Here is a 15,294-nt window from a genome sequence, read left to right on the forward strand (position 1 = left end):
TGAACCCGAAAAAGGGAACCTTCCTCATTAGGGATGGCCTTTGGAGGGGAAGTCCCTGCTGGACAAAAGGAATGCAGCACGAATGCGCGCGATTAACTAGCCAAAGGAATGACCAAAAAAAAAACGAAAAAAAAGTAGTAAAGAACTGAGAAGGAAACGTTGCAGTCCCAGTTGCTACCACAATTGCATTTTTTGGTTACATTTCGCTCACGTTTCGGCTGCAATTAAAACCGAACGAAAGGGAACTGAGAGCCGCGAGGGGGAGGAAAAATAGGATGGTAGGAGGGGAACTTAGCCAACTATGAAGATTTAGATAAGCCGCTCATTTTCCTAGCAGCTTGCCCGGGGTCCAGTTCTCTGGTCACTTCTCGTTTTTGGTCTCTCCACGTTTTCCATTTCATTTAGTTTTTATTTTAAGGGGCGTGTTTCCTCACACACGCACACACACACACACACACACATGAAAAGTGTCGCCTACAATGGGTTGCACGAAGGGGTGAGGACTAAAGGATGGGTAGGTGGGTGCAGAGAGACCTTGAATGTCCTACAACTGCATTTAAATTATAGGGAAATACAGTACTACTTCCATAACTCTATATTTGCTGGGAACTCTAGAACATAAAATTTTTAATCTGTTTTTACTTTTTATAAAATATTTTCAAATTGGCTTCTTAACTTTTAGGATTAAACTTAAGAAGTACAATTTTTATTTAGATTAACAAAACTGTAGATAGTTAGTGTAAGTAATCTTAAAATACTTAAAAAGCTAAATTTGTTTTAAGAAAAATTACTATTAAGTATTTTGAGGAATACCTGTCAATAGAAATGTTCATTGTTCCAAGTTTTACAATCTACCCTGTACTAAAAATTACACATATTTAGGGAACCTTTTTTAAATTGCTGTTTTTACCAGGGTGTAAATATGAAACTCCCCTACTTCAGATCTCTGTGCGTCCCAAATTCATTCGTAATAATGTAATTTTAAATGTTGGCCAGTGTCTCTTTTACAGTTTTTTAATTAAAGACCAGCCAGGGCAGGACCGGGGGTGGAATAAATACATACATATATAGAGTGAATATAATACCCAAACAAATTGCTTGAACTGCACAGCGACCAATCAAAACTGATCCGCTTTCTTGGTCGTGGCCGTTTGTAATGATTGCAAACACAATCGGACCATGTTGATCTCGCCTGCCTGCGAGTGGAGGAAAATGCTTTTCCACAGAATTTCCCTCGGTTGCCCTCAGATCATGACTTCGGGGGCCCGACTGCGACTGCGAAACTGCATAGAATTTCAAGCATAATCGCGGCGAGCGGCTAACAAACCAGCAAACAAGGCGAAAACAACACGAGTAACAACAGCGAACGGCACAAGCAAACAAAGAGCGGCAAAAGGTATCATCATAATCATAATGCGCATAAGCCGCCATCCAAAAGGGATGGTCGGACTTGGTGGGGGGAATTCATTCCAGCGAATTCGCAATTCTGCGAAATCAAATTGCACAAATATTCCTCTTATGCAATGCACCAGGGGGATAGATACAGTTGGGCGGTGGTGGAGAATAGCGCAGCGCAGCTCAGAGATCCCCCAGTTGGAGCACTAACTAAGTAACTAAGCCCCGACTGAGACTCAGCGTCAGCCTCAGTCTGGGCTTAGACCCGCTGCAGTTGGTGGCCATTGTTAGACGCAGATGCAGACGCAAACGCAGACACTGAGACACCAAAGCCTCAGATCTTGAGCATCAGGCACTTTCGAGTTTACACGGTAAAGTAAACGAAAGTCACATGGACAAAAAATTATTTGTTTGTTAAATTATTATGTTTGTTAAAATAAAAATATAACAAAATTATAACTTTTAATTACAAGATTAATAAAAAGAAGAAACAAAAAATTTGTTTTCGCCCCCGGGTGGACTCGAACCACCAACCTTTCGGTTAACAGCCGAACGCGCTAACCAATTGCGCCACGGAGGCAGATGATCTTAGCGTGTCCAAAGTCCAAGTTCATAGTAAGGGTTTGCAGCGTGAGAATATTATATATAAGGTGAGCTATAAATAGATTTTTCTGACTCGAGTAAATTTCCACTGCTTATTAAATTTATTAAAGTTCTTTATGAACAATAAAAACGCTATATCAGCAAATAAAAATATATATTTTATGAATATGAAAATGCAAACTTGATTATTGAGCTGGAAATAACTGGATCTATGCATAGGAAAAGTAATATAATATATAAATAAATGTGTATTTTTAATTAAAAAACTAAATTAAATAAACTAAGTTATTTTTAAATATAATTTAATAAATAATATAAACTAAGATATAATTTAATAAATAATATAAACTAAGATAAAAAATTAGCACTCCGATCCTGCCAGGAGTCGAACCTGGAATCTTCTGATCCGTAGTCAGACGCGTTATCCATTGCGCCACAGGACCGCTGAAAACCCAGCTGTTTGGCAGCTCTTCTAATTATAATTAATATACTATATTCTTAAGTTAATCGGAAAGTCTAATTTATATTTAAAAACTAAATAAATCCGAAAAATTATTTTATAGTTAAATTACAAAATGCTCTTAAAATATTGAAAAATTATTACCATAAAATTGGGAAATAATAAAAAGTATTCACATCGATCCTGCCAGGAGTCGAACCTGGAATCTTCTGATCCGTAGTCAGACGCGTTATCCATTGCGCCACAGGACCCTTGGATAAATAACGGTTTGGTAACCCTCGGAATTAAAAAGAGGTTTAACTAAAGCTACAAATTAAAAATTAAACACAAAATCTTTTGAACTATACATTAAAAAAAAAGATATAACGATAATTAATAAAAAAGACTTCGATCCTGCCAGGAGTCGAACCTGGAATCTTCTGATCCGTAGTCAGACGCGTTATCCATTGCGCCACAGGACCCTTGGATACCTAACGGTTTGGTAACCCTCGGAATGAAAATTTTTAAATTTTTAAATAAAGCTACAAATTATAAATTAAACAAAATCTCTTTTAACTTAAACATTTTTAAAAAAGATATATAGATAATATAAATTTGTAAAATAAAAAAAGTCTTCGATCCTGCCAGGAGTCGAACCTGGAATCTTCTGATCCGTAGTCAGACGCGTTATCCATTGCGCCACAGGACCGTTAGATTTTAACGGTCTACACGCGAAACATATAGGCTAAAACTAGTTTCTATAAATAGAAGATTCGAAATATTCATGTTTCTTTTGCTCGTCTTTTTCGGGCACTTTGCATATCATTATGCTAATTACGATAAATATTTTCGTGATGGACAGGTGAGATATTGGATTTCGGTAATCTCATAAAACCATTATTGAAATTAGTTTGGACATTTACTGAAAAAACCACACAAGTTATTTTATTTATTGAATTGCGTCAGTTGTGGTAAAGAATTATGAGATGATCTGATTATTCAATTAAATGGCTTGGGATCGGGTTACACTAATGTGTAATTTATTACTTACTGCGTAGACTTTTTTAATATGGAAAGTGAAACGTTCTGGCTTATACATATTTGCAAAATATTTATAGTCTATCCTAGATATCGCAAACTTGGAGACCCGTGTAAACCTGTGGAGCGTCTGGAAGTCTCCCGTGAACGTGATAAGCCCAAATCAACCGCATCATCATCATCATAGCAGTCGTCGTGGTGGCTGGTGTTGGCGTTGTTGGAGTTGCTGTGGCAGATGTTGCTGTTGCATTTGCCCCCATCCCAAGAAACTAGGAGTAAGCCAGGCCAATCGGCATCGCAAGCCATGGAATTACAGCATCTCTAATCTCTCGACAATTGTGGGCGCGCACACCGAGCTCAGCGAGAAATCATGCGAAGAGGAAATGGAATCGCAAAATGCAACTGCATCGGAGGGGGGGATCAGGAGTAGAATCTGGAGGATCAGGAGGAGGCTTGTGGGCTGAAGGTGGTTGTGGCAGACCCCAAGCAGTCTGCTAAGGTCTGTTAATGCCCCAATGCAATGACTCGCTTGGCTGTATCTTTTTTTTTTGTTTTTGGCCATGACCATGGTCCCTGATTCCAGATTCCAGTCCCCTGATCGTGTCTCTCAGTTCTAACTCGAGAGAATTCCTTTAAATGGTTCTCGTAACAATTTTTCCTGCCAACCTCCTCTGGCTCCTTATTATTTCTGTTCTTTCGATTTTTTTTTGAGAATTTTTCTGCGACGAGCATATGAATCATCCCAGCTGGGGCATGGAGCAGCTCCTCCCTGCTGTGGCGTCGAGTGCCGGGCACTGTGACCAGTCCAAGTCCAGTCTATGGATGAACTGTAAGAACCGAGCAATAAATTCTATTTAAATATATTAAAGATATTTGAACTTTGGGGATGGATTAGAAATGTAAGCTCAAATAAATATTTGATTGTAATCTCCTTGGCTTAGATTAGAAGTAAGGTTTGTTAATGCAATATTTCTATATAAATCTTAAGTTATTAGCTAAAATCTTTTCCAAAATCTAATTTTTTTGAGTGCACAGAGTCTGTTTTAGATAGAGGGAGTCCTAGAGAGGTGGACTTGCACAAGATGTGTGAATTTTTTTTGGATTCTTGCCTGGGACTAAGACTGGACCTCGGGACTCCGGACTGCGAACTGCGGTTGGGGCTGTGGCGAAAAGAGTGAAAATTTATTGAGCTGTGGGCGCGCATTATTCATGCACTGCATCCAGCAAGGCATCCGGCGATCCGACGATCCAAGATCCCAAAAGTAGGCGACACCGGGCCGAGCTCGGGACTTCGCTCGGGGACTTTGGGGCCCGTCGCCGTTTGCCGTCAGTTTGGGTTAACAGGTTAATGTTGTCCGGGGTCCGAAAAAAAAAAGTTGGAGCGGGAACTATGCGCTGCCATTGTTTCACCTACCACCATGGGGACAGGGGGGACTGGAGACGACTGGAGACCGTGACCAGATCGAACCACTTATCGCCTGTCAGGAACAGCACTCGATGATGTTGTTGCCCCCTAATGACGATGAAAGCTTGGCCAAAAACGGATAACTTTCGCCAATCGCAATTAGGCAGAAGTGTGGCCGGCTTATCACCTTCGCCTCTGGTAATTACACGCGAAATTATGTCGGCAACAATAATTCGTTGTGGCATAATTCCGGGAAACTGAAATTTATGCCTCCGTGTTCTTGGCCAGCTTCTTGGCCATGCTCAAAGCGCATTTATCGCGCAGCATCAATAAATTGTGGCTGGCAGAAGGCACCGAGAACAGGCAGCCGAACACAGGCAACACAGCAATCGCAGGTATCAACATTTCATAATATTTACAATAAACATGCAACTGTGTGGAAGGGATCGCGGATGGGGTTGGGTATGGGGCTGGAGGATTGGCCAAGGAGTTGTTGGCTGGTAACAGAGGCAGCGGCGGTTGCTGCAGCACAGTTGCTGGCCACATTTAGCGCATCATGTTGCGTGAAATTTGACACTTTCGGCCGGGATGACGACACAAATTTTCACCGCATCTTGGCCAGACAGACGGGCAACAGCAACATGTTGCATGTGCTCTTTGTTTTTTTTTTTTTTGCTTTTTGTTGTTGTTCTTCTGCGTTTATAGAATCCCTGCCAGTCGCGAGGCTACCGAATTTATGTGCCTTTGTCATATTTGCCAGGCTCTTCTTTAGGTTCGCCGTGTTTTGTGCGTTTGTTTAACAATAATACACAAATATGGCCACTGCCTGGCTTGTCAACAACTAACCCAGGGGCCAGTTAACCTCAGAGCCTTTGCCTCCTCCAGTCATCTCCTGCTCTGTCTCCATCTTGAGGACCCACTGCAGAAGTTTGGCCAAAACTTTAGCCTCAGAGCCGGGCTAAAAAGGCAAGGCTCATTGCATGTGCCATGCAAAACGCACACAATCAAGCGACAAATTGATCGCACTCCCAGATAGCGCCGGCCATGGACAGTGGTACTCGGAATGTGGGGTTCTAAGACCACAGCATCCAAGGAAATAATGCTTAATCAGCTTACTAACTAGCTTAATTAAGGGAATAAATTTTTATTAAATTAGAATTAGAATTTCAATAGTAAATAATCAATAATAAATAAGTTTGTAGATTATAAGATTATAACCAGGGATTGCAAATAAGAGTTATGAGTAAAATAAAAGTTACTACCAAAAAATTGAGCTGGAAAGATAAAAAATTTAGGTATCCCATAATTTTTTAAGGAGAGTTCAAAAATAAAATAAACTTTTATAACCAATTTTTATTTTTTAATTGCGCTTTAACTCTTATTTTTAAATTTTAATAAAAAAGTTGTAGAATAATTATTATTTTTCAATTTCTATATAAAAATTGAGTTATAACAATTATTTGCAATTTTTAAAATAATAATTGAAAATTAAAATTATTCTCCAAATTTTTATTTTAAAAATTGAAAATAACAGTTACGTGTCAATTTTTATTTTAAAAATTGAAAATAAAAATTGAATCGCAATAACTTTCCAACGGAGCGGTATATCTTAAAGATTTATATATGTAATTAATCTACGCTTCAATACCTTTCGTTTGATGTATATATTGTGGTTATTGCTTATGCATAAAAATATGCGTATACGTACTGCTTATTACATTCCCCAAACAAACAAGGATACTAAAATACCTTTTACAAATGGAAAGTCAAAAATGCAGATAACAAAAATATATATAATAAATTGTCACCTTTATATTTAAATATTATTACCTGTAGCTGGGTAATTATCTCAGTATTCATGTTTGTTTGTGAAACGGTGAATTTTTTATTATATGCACTTATGTTCATGTACATATTTGTGTACATGCAATAACCACAATATATACATCAAACGAAAGGTATTGAAGCGTAGAATCATTATATATGCCAATCTTTAAGATATACCGCTCCGTTGGAAAGTTATTGCGATTCAATTTTTATTTTCAATTTTTAAAATAAAAATTGACACGTAACTGTTATTTTCAATTTTTAAAATAAAAATTGGAGAATAATTTTAATTTTCAATTATTATTTTAAAAATTGAAAATAATTGTTATAACTCAACTTTTATATACAAATTGAAAAATAATAATTATTCTACAACTTTTTTATAAAACTTGAATAATAAGAATTAATTTCCTATTTTTTCTATATAATTGTAAAATAACTCTTATTTCATAATTTTTATTATAAAAATTATAACTGTTACGATCCCTGATTATAACCTATTCAAAAGTATGTTTCTTTAGTGTTTTGGCCACTTTAACTTATTTTATTTTATTCTAACCGATCAGTTTTATCCACTGTGGCATCCGCTGAGCAGCTTGCAGCTTGTTGGCCAACTCAGTTCCAAACGCAGGCCTACCTACACAGTCTAGGAATACTCGCTCCTCCTCCCGTTCTGTGCCAGCCAGGTAACTAATATCTGTTGCAATTGCCAATGCCAATTTTCCTGTTTAATATGCCACGAATTGACATGGGCCGTTGCCATTAAGCATTTGATATGAGCAGGCCCAGAACCGAAGGCAAAACCTGGCAAGACCAGCACACCAGGACCCGGCCATGTATGGAGTTGGGAGCTGGACATGTGATGACATTGCATGGGCCACATGCAGATGCTGTTACAGCCGCTGCGCCAGTGGCAGTGGCATCCGTATCCGTGCCTAATTTAATCAAATTAGCTGAGAATGCAATGGAATGAAATTGTTCGGTCAGAGGCAGAAACTCATTACGTTAATCAGTTGATTGTGCGGATCTAAAGCAAATTATGACAAAGTTCCAATTTGCAGCGTGCATATGGTTGGGCATATGGCAATTTCTATAATTAATTCGCTGACCATCTCCCTCGCCCCTTCCTGCGTCCCTTTCCAGTGTGTTGGCAAATGCAATTTGTGCAGTTTAATTTCATTAGAATAATTCTAATTAGAGCAATGAGTTGTAGGTGCTATCACAGCCGAGCAATCGTTTGACTAAGCGCCAGCTCTGCCACCCGGGATGCAGCAGTGTGTGTCCGTGTGATAACGGAAATTTAATTGAAATTGTGGCAGCTTTTGTGAAATTATTGGAACGTCCAATGCACATTGAAAAAAATGAATGTGATTGATGAAGGTTATTCTGGGTTTTTTCTTTTTTGGATTTACTATAAGGTATAGATCTTTACAGTTATTATAAAGTCTTAAAAGTTTTGTATTTAAATTAATCAAAGTCTAAAATGGTTTTGGGTTATAATTAACTAGATTCTTTAGTCAATCATATTTTCCTTCTCGATATATCCTATCCTTTAGATATGTTTAATATTTAACACAATTTCAGTCAAACTTCAGCTTAATTCAAAATTTATTTAATATATTTTCTCTGTGTGCATCAGGGAGCAGCCAACCAACGCGAGTACCAATTACATTTGCCAGAGGAGACTTGAACCCAAACTCTAAGCCCAAGCCCAAAACCCCAACGAACACCCATTGATGAGCCGGGGCCCAATGATAAATACGGCTAATGGAAGTTGCCCTTACAGATTATAATGTTTGTTTGTTGGCCATCTAAATTGAATTGCAATCGAAGCTCGCTCCTCTCGGATCGGTATTAAAATTCATTTAAATGGACTCGAATGGCCAAAGCCATAACCGGGCCTATCGCAGCTAATCATCTAAAGAAGTGTGTTGTGTGTTTGGGTCTGTGTCGCCATTGTTGGGTGCACATTTCCAATCAGATAAACACGCAGCCGAAACGCACGAACTAAACCTGAAACAGAAACGGAATTACGGAACCCACACCGAGAGGGGGAGGAGGAGAAGGAGGCGGAGCTCGAGACCGGGACAATGAGGAAATGGACATGGCCCCGAAGGGCAGCAGGAGGAGCCAGAGGAGGGGAGGAGCACGCATTGTCCCTATCCTCCAATCCTCCTCTCTGCCACTAATTAGTTAATGCATGACCAAATATTTGCTGTTGCCTTGGTCAGAACAGGAGGGAACCTTTGGATAAGAGAGTTCTAAAGGTAGCCAGCACTCAGGCAAATTCGATTTCTATTGAACTGTTTAATCATTGATTTGCTGCGTTTAATAGGACCAAATTGATTGGATTAAAATGAGCTTGCTGAGTTGATAGTAAAGAGAGTAGTTTTATAGTAAAGGAATATCTCTTATACTAAAATTTGGATTTTAAAAGATTACCTAAATATATTTAGATAATGTATCAGTAATTTAGATATTTCTTCCATAAACTAACCCAAATAGAAACCAGCTCATTGGCGCATTGGATTTTGAAACATAAGTAAGCTGTCCCAGCAGCAAATCGAATCATAAATTCCATATCTTGTTGCCAACTAATTAGTTAATGCGTGGTGGGACCAGCTGGGACAAGGGTTCTCCTAATAGGCCAACTCCACCCCATGTGCCCTATCCCTAAACGAAACCATTGATTTATGCTTCATATTTAGTGCGGTTTATTTATGTCGTTTGTTGCATGTCCTCCAACTGGTTTCAGGTGGCGTGCCCCCCATTATCATCCCAAATCCCCTGCCCTCCATCCGAATTCAAATCGGAATCCGATGCTTGATGCCGCCTGTGTGTGTACCGGTGTGTGAATTGTTTCCCATTGGCTGAACATATGCGCAGTGCCACGCTTATCTGCGATGCTGATTAACTGATTTAGATGGCTGGTCATTGCCTATGCATTGATCACCGTATTTTTTGTTTGTCTGATGGACTGGGCCTGAAATCGGTATTGGAATTAGAATAACCGAATCCAGTTACTATTACAATTGACCCGTGACACATGCGACACTTTAGTGTCTGGTTTCGGTGTAATTTCCGAGCCTCAAATGACTTATTTTAGTTTAATTATATAGTAATTATATAGCAATTAGCTTTACCTTTTTGCCGGCCTCTGTTTTTATTTTTATTTTACTTTTTTTTTTTGGTTACCTTTGTCGTAATGGTAGAGGACAGTGCTTAGCACGTAATGCCCATGTGATGCTGACGAATCAAGTGCATATATGCCATGGAGATACAGTGCGGTACTTACAGTTAAAGTCCTGCAATTAGGTTTGTATATATGGATATATTATTAAATGTGTAATTTTCATTGTTGGTTTAGTGTTTTCTTGACTAAAATACTGCTGAAAAACATTTAATAATATTTAAAATTATTAACCATAAGTTAAAACATTAAAACATAATGAGATAGATTTTATTAGCTAAAGAAAAAAGAATTTAATACTCAATAATAAATAAATAAAAATATTCTTTAAAATGTGTAAACATTAATTTAATGCATTCAATTGCAAATAGCAATTATGGATCTCCATAAATTACTATAGCTATACCTATTCCCATCTATAATCAAGTCTTAAGAACATATATTGTTAACACGCACTGTCCCGCGATATATAGACGCCAATAACTGAACAAATCGGACCTGCTTGACTGCCCGGCTTGCACTGACGTGCAGTTAATTGCTGTCCCAATTATTGCATTGCCCAGAGATATACCCAACCGATAAATTCGTATTTATTTTATTGTTTGTAATTGGGAAAATTGATAACGAAAGAGCCCAATCTCAGGGTCTCCCGGCAAGGTGCAGCGGAAACGGATGCGCGGCGGATGACAAAAGCCTAATGGGGTCATCATTGCAGTTTGCTCGGCGACTGGATGCCAAAAATTAATGGCCGGCTAACACGCGTTCGTTTGGGAGTTTTCCTGGCCAGAATTATGGCGTGGTCATTGCTGGAAAACAAAAGACTTAGGCAGCGAACTGTGTTCTGGCGGCAACTCACCGAAAAAAGAACACCAAACACTCTAACAACAACAACGACGGTATGAACATGCCATTTCACGCCTCCAAACAACTCATAATTCATGCGTTCAATGGCCAGCAACAAATGCTGCATAACAAATGACCAACATAGGCACCGAGAATCGGAATATTGAGGGAAACCAAGGCACGTTTCTTGTGTAGCGAAGACGCATCGAAATTTAAAGAGCAATTCATAAGCATAAATGGCCATTATAGAGACATCATTGCGCTGGCCGGGCCCATGGCTGCTTATTGGATTTATTACCAAACCAATTTCGGTTTTCTGTCCACTCATCTGGCAGCAATTAATCATCGCAGAAGCCTTCAGTTACCGTTCCTCAATTAGAATCGTTTTTTGTGTTTTTTTTTTTCTGTATTTTTATGTATATTTTTTTCTTCATAAATTATTTTTATTTATTTTGTGATTTTTTTTTTTATGGATTTTTCTGGTGATTGCCATTAAATTTAATACAATTTTCCATTTTTTGTTTTCTTGTTTGCTTTGATTTTAAATAAACATTACATTTGCTTTGATTTATATATATTCAACTATCAATATGGCCAAATTACAATACATTTATCGTTTACACTTAGCACATAATACATCATATTTATATATATATATATATAGATTTATCCGTATCGTATTCTGTTTATACCTCAGACATAAATTAGGTTAGGACTAAACTGGCTTTATACACACAACTTAGGGGGTTACGGTTTAATGTTTAGTTTGAATTTTCTTTTTTTGCGCTTTTTCTCTACTTTTGTTATCACTTAAATTATACAAAAATTGCTAACAAATGTATTTTACAAATTGCCTTTAACATTTAATTTAATTAAATTTAATATATTACGTTTAGATCTTAGATATTTAAGTGTGTAGGTGTGTATGTATATTTTTAAGACTTAGGTATTAACATTGAACATTTAAGTTTGTGTGTGTGTGTTTTTAGTTTAAAAAGTTGACGGCGGCCTTTGCATTTAATCATAAACATTTCCGTGTTATTCTTATTAAATTTATTTTACAACTGCCAGTGGCGCGCCTTAGTGAAATAGTACAAGTTTTAATTTATATTTATATATATAGATTTTACTTTTTGTTTATCACGTCTGTTTTGTTTAGAGTCTAAGAATTTAACTAGTTTACAGTAGGCATACGCTCTAAAGTGTCTGTGCAATTTTTAATTGCGTTTTGCGAATTAGGACAAACATCTCAAGCAACTTCTCTTACACCTAGAATTTCCGTTTTATATTTATTTTTACAAAAAATGTTTACTTTTGGACGTGCATTGTAACTGTTTCTTTTTTGTTTTTCGTTTATAGTATATAATAATTTTAGTTCTCTGTGTGCTTGCTTCTGGCTTTCGTTTATATGTACACAATAAATATTTATGAAATTTCCTCCCGTTCTGTTTTTTTTTTATGGCAGTTCATATAAAGCACGCTTAAATACGCTGAATTTGCGGCGAGAAATTAAATTAATTAAGCGAAATATGAAACACAAGGAAAAAGAAGAGAGAACTATACAAACACTCACAGAAAAGCCATAAAGGAAAAATAAAATAAAAATAATGTGCAGCCCTTTAATTAGTTTTAATGGGGCTTTTGTTATTGCTGCTATATATACGCTCTCCGCTCGCAGCAGCAGCAGCAACAGCAACAGCAACAGCAACAGCAGCGACAAAGCTTAAATAATTAAAAATTGCACGCAATGTTTACAATTAGGAATAGCCAGCTCTCGTCCAGCTGGCACACACCACCCCCGCACACCATCTACACACACAAACACAGAGCACACCGCACGGGAAGTGTGTGTGTGTGGATGTCAAGGGCTCGGTGTGCCACTGTCAATCGCTGGCCAAGGAGTCCTCAGTTTGGCATTGTGTTTTGTCTGGTTTCGGTTGGATTTGCTTTGCCTCGATTTATATACTGCTCGAATCGATCGATTCGAATGTGGGCGAATCGCGGCTTTAGCTGAACAGATTGTTGTTCAAGTTGTTCCCGCTCCATCACGTGTAGTCAGTGCGCCAGGTGCCCTGCGGAAGGAAAGAGGAGAAAGGACCAGGTGAAACGTTAGTAAGGAATTTGAATATTTTGTGGCACTTAAAGCTATCACAGAGAAAACATAAAAGTTACTTTAAAGTTTTATAATAAATGGATTTAAGATGAACTAATTCCCTTAACATTTTCATGTTTTCAAAGTTTTGTAAAATATTATATTAAATCAATATATTTTTTGTACAGTAAACAATGGAAAAATACCTAATTCCCTCATAAATTCCCCTTTATTTTTCTCTGTGCACTAAAAGCTTTTCCTAGAAAAGCTGCCTAATAGCTGCTCCTGTCTAGAAAGTTCTCAGTTACTCACCATTGAACTGAGGCCCAAGTGGTAAGGCTGCGAGTGCGGCACCACTGCTCCACCAAGAGAGCCGGCGGTGGAGAAGCCGCCCTGCAGGCCGCTGGAGGCACCCAGAGCTCCCATGCCGCCGGTGTACCAGCTGCCGTGCATGTGCGCATGTGCCGGATGCAGTCCGCTCGAGAGGTGTCCATGTTGCGCTAAAAAGAGAGAGAGCAGAAATGCGAAAAGGGAGAGCGTTAGTTGGAGTGACGGGCATTTAATTGGCGCTGGGGGAGATTGGAGCAGAAGCTGTCCATAGGCTTGGGGAGATGCAGATGAAGATGCTTACCCATGGAGGCCGAGAAGCCGCCGCCGAAGCCTTTGGAGGGGTCCAGTGGCTTAAAGTCGCCCATGCCCAGGTGTCCACCGATGGGCAGACAGCCGCCACCCAAGCCCTTCTTCTTCTTGGACTTGGAGCTCAACTTGCGGTTACGCGTTTGAATGCCCTCCTTTTTCATTGTGAGCGGACGATTGACCTGAAAAAGTTAAGAAAGAAAAAATTATTAGAAAGGTGACTATGTAAAGAATCTAAAATTATTTAAAAAACTCCAGGGAACTAGTGCCAAATTGTTTAAAAATAAATTACAAACTGACCAAAGTTTTCTTAATTTTTCTCAAAGTGTAGGGGAAAATCAATAAACTTAAAGCGGCCGAAAAGAGGGCTAAAAACGTCAGTGTCTGACCACTAAAATGGGTCAAATTTATGCAAATTCATGGACCGGAAATGCCGCTAGCTGCACACGCTGTCTGTGTGAGACAGGGGTGGTATATATACTATATATACATCATGTGTGTGTGTGTGTGAGTGCAACCGGGAAGTGAAAATGAAGTATTACAAGCATTTCTACACGATCAGATAAGCGACATTTGCGAATGCGATTAGTTGGCGCTGATAGCGCTCTCCCAACGTTTTTTTTTTTTTTCTTTCATGTATTTTGAAGCGTTTGTTGCTGCGCTGCTGCTGCTGCTGTGCTGCTGCATGTTGCTGCTGCCGCTGTTCCCTGGGCCATTGTTGCCGCGACGGGACTCTCTTCATATGCAATTCCCTATCACTTGCGAACATCTAAGCGGCAGCATGCGCTTCATTGCGCTACAATTACAATATTGGGTTACCCATTCCCAGCAGCGACATTAGCAACAAAAGCAGGAGAAGAAAAAGGGTCTCTTTGGGTAGCCAGAAATGTTACATTAAAGTACAAAGCGAATGAGAGGACTTTGGGCTACCTGGGCGTGAATTACGACATTGTTTGGTGCGCCTTTGCAAACACAGAAATTGTTAAATTGCCGGCAATCCAGCGCCCAGGCACTTTGAAGAGCCGAATAGCCGGAGAAGAGATTTTTGTCGTGAGGGTTGCTTTTCCAAAACATATCACTTACACTGCACACAAAAAAGAAACCCCTCGTCCAGATCACTTAGCCGGGGAGGATCTCTCCCGGGAAGCCCACGTAATTGATATTCTCTGTAGCGTTTAGCACAAATTGCGGCAATTAGCAACTCAGCGGCAGCGGCAGTGGCAGCTGCGGATTGTGGATCTTGAGCTTTAATTGATATGCAGCAACAAAGCATAAAGTTGTTAATGCCCAGGCCCAGCTCATTAGGGAATTCAGAGGAAAACCCCCAAAGGGGAGCAGCATCTTTAAGATAGCACTTTTTATGCATAAAATCTAAATCGAGCGTGGAGCGAACACGCGCCGATGCAGCTGACTGGCAACTTGACAGCCGCCCCCGGGGAAGGAAAATCGGGGAAAATAAACAGGCAGTGCAACAGGCCACCCACAGATATATGGATATGGATATAGTTTAGATCTGGTGGCTAAAGAAAGAGCAAGCAAGACAATCCAGGCGACAGGAAGACGGCGCCTGAGACCGTTAGGTCACTTTTATGGTTTTTATTATACTTTTTTTCATGCCGTTGTCATTGTCATTGTCACGCCGCAGGACATTCTTTTCTAGGATAACGCACAGCAGGTTGCAGGCTGAGAGAGGATCAAGAATTGTCTCATTTGCTGTTAATTAACATGCTGATTCTCCCAGAGATATTCGATTTCAAGGAAATCCCGAGCAGACACGCGCAGATGCCAGCAGATATCGGATCGGAGATCTAGCAAGTGCATATCAA

The 15,294-nt window shown here is 39.1% G+C and overlaps 1 protein-coding gene and 5 non-coding genes across 7 annotated transcripts in view; all 6 read right to left on the reverse strand.

The window, feature by feature from the left end:
* Positions 1-1,901: 1,901 nt before the first annotated feature.
* Positions 1,902-1,975, reverse strand: TRNAN-GUU (transfer RNA asparagine (anticodon GUU)). The gene has a single exon. It is a non-coding gene; the product is annotated as a tRNA-Asn (tRNA).
* A 393-nt stretch (positions 1,976-2,368) lies between these two features.
* TRNAR-ACG (transfer RNA arginine (anticodon ACG)) lies at positions 2,369-2,441 on the reverse strand. Its single transcript has one exon. It is a non-coding gene; the product is annotated as a tRNA-Arg (tRNA).
* Positions 2,442-2,636: 195 nt separating this feature from the next.
* Positions 2,637-2,709, reverse strand: TRNAR-ACG (transfer RNA arginine (anticodon ACG)). Its single transcript has one exon. It is a non-coding gene; the product is annotated as a tRNA-Arg (tRNA).
* Positions 2,710-2,846: 137 nt separating this feature from the next.
* On the reverse strand, positions 2,847-2,919 carry TRNAR-ACG (transfer RNA arginine (anticodon ACG)). Its single transcript has one exon. It is a non-coding gene; the product is annotated as a tRNA-Arg (tRNA).
* A 154-nt stretch (positions 2,920-3,073) lies between these two features.
* On the reverse strand, positions 3,074-3,146 carry TRNAR-ACG (transfer RNA arginine (anticodon ACG)). The gene has a single exon. It is a non-coding gene; the product is annotated as a tRNA-Arg (tRNA).
* Positions 3,147-11,391: 8,245 nt separating this feature from the next.
* Positions 11,392-15,294, reverse strand: part of grn (GATA binding protein grain) — a 34,598-nt gene continuing 30,695 nt past the window's right edge. Inside the window, exons 7-9 of one of the 2 annotated variants that reach the window (XM_017162184.2) lie at positions 13,464-13,650; positions 13,145-13,332; positions 11,392-12,812 (exon numbers count right to left, since the gene is read on the reverse strand). In XM_017162184.2, the coding sequence (XP_017017673.1) occupies positions 12,786-12,812; positions 13,145-13,332; positions 13,464-13,650 (402 nt within the window). In that variant the 3' untranslated portion in view covers positions 11,392-12,785. The remainder of the gene's footprint in view (positions 12,813-13,144; positions 13,333-13,463; positions 13,651-15,294) is intronic. The other variant, XM_017162186.2, reaches the window with a different exon arrangement.

Source organism: Drosophila kikkawai, chromosome 3R (genome assembly GCF_030179895.1).
Source record: "Drosophila kikkawai strain 14028-0561.14 chromosome 3R, DkikHiC1v2, whole genome shotgun sequence".
NCBI lineage: Eukaryota > Metazoa > Arthropoda > Insecta > Diptera > Drosophilidae > Drosophila > Drosophila kikkawai.